The sequence below is a fragment of the Oryzias melastigma genome, linkage group LG13, assembly GCF_002922805.2.
Source record: "Oryzias melastigma strain HK-1 linkage group LG13, ASM292280v2, whole genome shotgun sequence".
Lineage (NCBI taxonomy): Eukaryota > Metazoa > Chordata > Actinopteri > Beloniformes > Adrianichthyidae > Oryzias > Oryzias melastigma.
Genome location: NC_050524.1, coordinates 18691424 through 18699001, shown reverse-complemented (window position 1 = coordinate 18699001; position 7578 = coordinate 18691424). Strand labels below are relative to the sequence as shown.

Sequence of the window (7578 nt, the reverse complement as noted above, 5' to 3'; positions counted from 1 at the left end):
ACAGGGCAATTTTGTATTTGATTAGCAATTTTTTGCTTTTTTACATCAAGAAAAATCAAAAAAGATAATTTTTAATCTACAAATGTAAGTTTTGCCAACTGTTAAAAATTCTGGTCTCCTCTAGAATATAAAAAAAAGATATTGACATCACTAAGCACAACTATTGTTATTTCGTTTTTATTTTTTATTGCTTTTACTGGTTAACTGTTTTTATTGTTTCAGTGAAATAATTGTTTATTTTTTGTTTTTAACTTTCATATAATTTTATTCCTATTTTATTTTCTGTCCAGCACTTTGGTTGCTCCTCGTTTCAAAGGTATAAATAATAAATTGATTGGTTGAACTAATACCTTTTCTTTCATAGTGAAAAGGAGCGCAGACAAAGTAAAGAAAGTTTAATGGGCCTATATAATGAAAAAACAACTATTTGAGCTTGTAAGTGTTTCATACTGTTCATTCTTCACTATAAACAATCACAAAGCGGTATTTTGATCTATTCTTGGATTTCTGAGTATTCCTCTAAAAACTTACGCCTCTCCCAACCCACGAAAATGAGTAGATTTTCTCACAAATTAATTGCACAAAGTGAGAACAACCTCTTTCAGTAATAGTCTGCGCTGTCAGAACTCACAGAAATACCCAATTTCGCTGTTTTTCGCCACTCAGCTAGCTTAGCCGCTAGACCCAACCAGCGCAGCGATGGCCAGAGCTACTAAAGGCAGATATACATCCATCTTTGCAAAAGTTCAGATGTTGTTTGTTTTTGTAAAGCTCAGACACTTGACGAGGATTGCTCTCGGATGAAATTTGCGGCACCCACAAGCAGCGAAAAGGTGGAGCCTCAGAGATTAAAGTGTCTTTCTTCCGGGTAGGAAAAAAAACTCACAAAATAACCCATATTTTTCATAAATAATTGTTTTTTTTTAGTGTTCCAAAGGTAATATATGATTATATATGGATATTGCTTACTCTGAAAGACTTAAGAAAAGCATGATATGGCCCCTTTAATGGAATGTATCTGATGTGAGAGAAAATGAAGCTGTGGGTGTTTAAAATTATATTATCAGAAGTACAAAACAATGAGTCTATAGATACACCAAAATGCACTCAAAGACAACACAGAATCCTGCTTGGACATTTAACGTGTCTGTTTTGTCTTGTCTCCCAGCTATAGATGGATTAAAACCAAAAACAGAATGTTTTGGGGAATTTCTCATGAAGATCTGGGTCTGAAGATTGGTTTAGTTTTCTTTGTGCCGGTTCCTCGGGTTATTTAGGTCATGCCTTCAGGTTATGTTCAGTTTTTAGGATTTCTCCCTCAGATTCCACGTTAACACCCATTTTCTATTTTTGATCTGCTAAACTGCTTTATAGCTTAATAACCTCAGTGTAAGTAGGAGCTTGATTTTCAGTTTGTGGCAGAGCGAGAAATGTTATCAGGGATGGGGGTGGGGCAGAAGACTTTGAAAAGGTGGCAAATGGATGGAAGTTCAAGACAAAAAATCCTCACCATATTAAATCTTTATTTCTACCCTTTGATCAAGTTACTGAAAACGTCAAGTGCCCAAATCTGAGTCCCTGATTGGTTGACGTGGCGAAATCACGCCATTAGACCTCAGATCGCGTCTGTACATTGACTTAACATTGAAACTCTGCCACAAGACTCACGTTAGTGTGAGTATTTCAAATAGTTTTATTTTTGTCTTATATTTTATTATTTAAAATATTAGTTTTATTATTTTTTTGGAATACTTAAAGAAGCTTGTATTGATTTCTAAATCGTTGTCAATAATAATACTAATATAAATTGGGGAGAAAGTGGGGGTAGGGCTTTTTGCTGGGGGTTTGCCCCCCTTCACCCCTGGTTTGTCCTATTTTCTTTACTTTTTTGTTGATTTCTATTTCAGGTTAATGTAATAAATTAATTAATTTAATTTGACTGCATTTGGACTACTCCATCACCGTCATTCAAAGCGTACGGTCACAGCAGTTGATCACTCACCTATCGTATGACAGCGTCACCCCGGCCACCTTGGCATTCTCGCAGCTCATGGCGAAGAAGAACATTGACAGGACGTAACCGATCAGGGAAGTGCTGAAAGCAAACTTGGCTGCTCCCATGATGTTGAGCTTAAACCTCTTCATCAGCAACCCACCGGAAAACATACCCAGAGCCACAGCAGGAATATTGATCACTCCTAGAACATGAAGACCAATGATTCCCAATCAACTTTTCCATTAGGATGAACAGTTAAACGGACATTTCAACAACTTAACCAAATAAACTGCTTGATAATTGGAATAATTGTTTAAAATACGTTTTACCTTTATGTATTTTTTTTGTTTCTAGACTTCTAATTAGCATCAATGGCGGACACTGTCTTTGATCTTTAGTGCATCATCAGCTCTGGTCGCTAATATTGTATTCTCTTTCATATGGAGCAAGAGCGGGAATCTTGCTTAATGAGACCACATGAATCTGCACTGTGAACGTCATTACATATTTCATTTCATGTGCAAAGCAGCTCTAGAATTCACAAAGCCTCTTCAGCTTCGGTATGTAATAAAATCATTAGACAAACTTCAACAATTCATTGACAACATTCATTATCTTAATCTATTGTTTAAATTGAAGCTGCAAAAACTGTAGTTCTGACCTCAACACAAATACAACATGTAACTGTGTTTAAGTGGAGAAATGTTAACTTATAAAGCTGTCAGAGCAACTATTTAAATCATTTTATTGAAGTAAAAAAAATGAGAAAATTCTATTTATATATTTTACACCATTTTGCTCCAATCTGATCAAGTGCCAAGACAATCTTTTTAAATAATTCAGTTGATTTTAAATTAAGATTTTGAAAACTCCCTCCCTGTAATTAGTTTGAATATTGATGCTGGAATGTGAGCAAACCAAGGAGGCGCAGGAAATCCTTCTGCAGCTCAAATGGAGCTGGGGAAGAAAGCTTCCTGTGGTCTTTGCTTCCTGGCGATTTCCCTTAATGCACTGTACTAATAATTCATGGGATACAGAGAAATATTTGTGAAACATGCAGCATACCCATCAGAAAGTTGGCCTTGGAGGCAGACTGCCTGAAGTGCTGCTCTATGTACTTGGGTTTGTATGTGACCATGCCGATGAGAGAGTTCAGCTGGATGACGGTCACACACAGGTAGACCAGATACACGGGGTGTGCCAGCAGAGTTCGCAGAGTTGGAATAAAGTCTGTGGAGGGACAAGGACAGTTTAAAAGAGTTCTGGTTTCAGCAAAATGGGCCAGAGTTGACCCACAACACTGAGCACCAGCCCCTGCCAACTAGAGCTGGGAGATATGGCCATTTGGTAAAGGCCTATGACTTAAAAATTATCCAGGATTGATCATTTCTTAATTATGTCACTTGATCTTTAAATGAAAATGGTAAATGGCGAATACTTGTATTGTGCTTTACTACCTTCTTAAAAGGCCTGAAGTGTTTTTCTACCTTCCACATTCTACCGTGTTCACATTTTTTTTATGCGCGTTTTTTTTGCTTTGCGCTCCGAACTCTCCTCTGGGAAGCCAACATAAAATCCAGCGCAGTAATGACCCACACTCAGAATGTTAACATGCGCCAAGATCGGATCAACAATTGACTTAACCATCTATCTTGACTGGAAGGAAATTTTGATCTGAATGGGTCTGATCGGGTCAGAGTATTCCGAATGGCGTGTTTGCATTTTATTCTGATCCGCCGTTTATTCCGATTACTTGGTCCATGTAAACACAGCTTATGACGCCAAGTCTTTCATACCTTAATACTTGATAACAAATGACTGAACACTTCTTTATCAAAGCTTACCCTTTGCCATCTCCACAAAACTGGTATGTTCATTTGCTGTATATTTTTGCTTTAAATGAGGGGGGTCCTTCATGAAGCCTTTCTGCTCTTTATTGACCTTCCGCTGAACGTGGGGCCCAGGGACGGGAAGAGAGCGAGGCAGAAACCAGAAAGGGATGGCAGAAAGTAGAGTGATGACTCCAGCTATGAGATATCCCAGCCACCACGCGCCCACCCAGCGGGAATCAGCTGGGGTGATGGTAATGGACTCTGTATCGGGGATACAGGAAGGGAAGAGTGAGGAAATATGACATTTATTGTAAATAGCCATAAATTGTTGATAAAACAAATTGTATTACTCGTATGAAACCTATGAACATCACACATGATTGCTACTTCTTAGAACAGTGTACTCATTAAAAGTCAATTTGGGACAAACTTTTTGAATCATCCATTAAATATTTTCTTTTATTTTTTAATCTGCACACATATTTTTAAAGTGTCTACCTATGGTTGCATTTTTTATTTTCTCCCTCTTCCTCCTTTTCTGTCTCCCATTGCACCTTATTTGATTATAGCTGTCAGATAGCTTTGTCCTTCATCTGTCTCAGCTGGTCTTCCTCATTAGCTGATGGATGCTAATCCTCTGCAGCTGTCTGGAGGACTGAGGAGGCACCTGCTAACTGTCATCCACTTACAAATGAAAAAAAGACACTGTTTTCCCCCCATTTTGGTCTGCTGATGGTAGTAAAATTGATGCATGGTGTGTTTGAGGGTCTCAAGATACTCACCACCTTAACGTTCTTTGGGTAAAGAGTTTCTTTTAATTGCAGTAGTTCATAGTAAAGTTATTTCTAAAGTGCTGCTGATGCTACAACAGTATAAGAGGCAACCACTTGTTAAAGTCCCACTCCAAATATACTTGGATTTATTGTGAAATTGTTCCCCATGGTCTTTTAATTATGATCATGCAGTTTTTAGCAAAAAGGCCAACAGTTTTCAACCAAATAAAGAATTTTAACAAGGATCGTAATGATTATAAGACATGTTTTAATTTAAAAGTGCAGGTGACATGCAGGTAAACATACCCATTTTGACAAATCCAATGTCCACATAGATTTTGGCACAAAGGGAACCCAGTAGATATCCAAACACGGGACCAACAACAGAGATAGTCTGCACACAGCCTTGGGTTTGAACGACACAGAAAAAAATACATTAGCTAAACAGAAAAATTGCTATCATCTTTCGCAATAATAGTCAATATTAAACTCTCAGATTTTAGGCTATTGAAAGCAGAAGGAAATTCAAAGGACTCAATAAATGAGGTTGAATGTTCTTTTTACTATATTGATTCATGTTGTATTTGTCATTGTGTATCCTGAAGTTTATGTGAAAATAACTAGGATCATAATTGAGATGAACGTCCATTTCATTCAGAAACAGATACAACTGTTGGTTTAGGGTCACTCAAGGGCAGAGAACCCCAGCTATAGACGTAAAAGGCTTTTAGAACAGAACACACTCCATATACATCTCACTCACAAAATCTACTGACCTATAGCAGCATGGTGACAGGCCATGAACAGTACTCGCTACCATGACAACCTTTGTGATGCCTAATAGCTTCAACTTGCCTTACCTTTTGTAAGATTATTTTAATCATCCATGCCATGCAGACTGGATCTGCCCATACTGACATGCAGATAAAAAAAACGTGCAAAAAGCACTCGCTTTTCTTGGTAAAACTGGTGGAAAACAGACCTATTGGTTGCTTCTTACCAACATACAGTGCAGCATTTTCCTCAGTAGTAAAGTCATCGATGTAGGAGATCCCCAAAGGCTGGACGGGTGTCTCTCCAATCCCTCGCAAGACATTTCCCAGGAGTACATATATCCACATTGACAGATTAGACTCACTTTCACAGTCTGCAGGAGAGAGTGTGAAGAATCATCTTTCCATCCAAGTGTTGAGAGTTATATTTGTTGCTTGTGCGTTAACAGTTACCTGTGGATTGTTCTTGAAGGCGTTTGCCGTCTTGTGTCAGCTCTGCTGGCAAACCCGCCCGACAAGGCGCCGGGCTGAGTGTTGAATTCTCATCCCACCGCACTGACGTTTCATATTCATAGCTGAACACAGCAATACAACAAACTTAAAGCCAAAAACAAACTTCTTAACTTCTCTACATGAGCTCTGTGGAGCCTTTCATAAAGTTGAAAGTTCTGGATGAGGCGATGAAGCTACTTAAGCATCTATCACAGAGGTGTGAAAACTTTTTGACTTGTGGGCCACAAAGGGTTCTAAAATTTGACAGAAAGGTCAGCAGGAGCAGAGGCGTGGAGTGTTTTGGTTACCCACACTGAAAAAACAAACTTTTTGCATCAGTAATATATACTTAATTATTCCTCATAATATTTACATAATAATTCAAATATTGTGCAAATACATAGAATTTTCTAGTAAATAAGTTAAGTTTATATTCATAAATGCAGTGAAATTTAATCAATAATTGTTAGTGCAAATTGTTACGAGGATTTTCTTAAGTAAATCTTATTAGTTTTTTTTCAGTGCAGATCATGGGAGAAGGAAATAACATGGAATTTAATCAAAAATATGCTTTACTTCTGTTTGAAAACAGAACATTTTGGAACCCATCCATCCATTTCCTAAACCAGTTTTGTCCCTTTCAGGGTCATGGGGGTTCCGGAGCCCAACCCGGCCACTCGAGGGCGAAGCCAGGGTACACCCTGATTGCCAGTTTGTCACTTAACCACACACTCATTCTTACTCACATTCACAACCTATGAAGCATGTTTTTGGACAGTGAGAGGAAAAAGGAGTCCCTGAAGAAAACCCACTCATGTGGGTTCGCATGTGCACAGGGAGAATATTCAAACTCACAGAAAGGACTTCATCTTGGTGTGAGGCGAGAGCGCTAACCATTGCACCAAAGTACAACTTTGGAATCCATATTTCAAAACTGTGACTTTTATTCTTATTTTATTGCCAAATGTATTGATGAGTTAAGGTTCTTCAGGACAAAAAATACAAATACAACAGCCACCATGCGGCGGGGTTACGAATGTAGATGGCAGCCATCAGGCGTCAGTCAGGGTGATGCTGTTAAGAAGCTGGGCGGCCGCAGGGTGGTGGCAGCCGGAATCGCCGTCCAGCAGCAGCTCTGACTGGACAATCCGTAAATGTCTCCGGACAGTGGCTGCCCATTTCAAGTGCCATATGTAAAAAGCAGTGTATCTGGACTGCCAGATACAAGAATTCCAACACTACAAGAACTTTCTGCACCTAAACAAAGGTCAATGTATTTGTAGTGCGCCATCTAGGGGGAGACGCCTGAATTAAAAATCAATAAGGATTATCAATAGTTTCCAGTTTTGTGGGCCAGATTAAATAGTGTAACGGGCTGCATATAGTCCCAGGACTGCAGTTTGCCAACCCGGATCTATCATGATCCTACTGTGATAGTACCATATACTTATTAGGTGTATGAAGAATGACAAAATAGACAAATTTCTACTCACCGTCCAATGATAAAGTGGGGCAGAGCGATGATGAAGGTCCCAATAGACATCAGTACGCAACCCATAGCAATGATCTTTGGCCTGTGGAGTTTGGCGCCAAAATAACTCACAAAAGCTATCACCAGTAGATTGCCTGCAGGGATGAAACCACAAAAAGTTGTCATGAATTATGTCACTGCAAGTAAGCAAAAAAAAAAAAATGTTGACCTTGGTAAAGGA

The 7578-nt window shown here is 38.7% G+C and overlaps 1 protein-coding gene across 2 annotated transcripts in view; it reads right to left on the bottom strand.

Annotated features, from left to right (window-relative positions):
* Positions 1 to 7578, bottom strand: part of slco1c1 (solute carrier organic anion transporter family, member 1C1) — a 36580-nt gene that overhangs the window by 7402 nt on the left and 21600 nt on the right. For both annotated transcript variants that reach the window (XM_036214894.1, XM_024276852.2), the window contains exons 4-10: positions 7360 to 7492; positions 5828 to 5949; positions 5602 to 5748; positions 4908 to 5006; positions 3841 to 4089; positions 3062 to 3226; positions 2003 to 2198 (exon numbers count right to left, since the gene is read on the bottom strand). In XM_036214894.1, the coding sequence (XP_036070787.1) occupies positions 2003 to 2198; positions 3062 to 3226; positions 3841 to 4089; positions 4908 to 5006; positions 5602 to 5748; positions 5828 to 5949; positions 7360 to 7492 (1111 nt within the window). The remainder of the gene's footprint in view (positions 1 to 2002; positions 2199 to 3061; positions 3227 to 3840; positions 4090 to 4907; positions 5007 to 5601; positions 5749 to 5827; positions 5950 to 7359; positions 7493 to 7578) is intronic.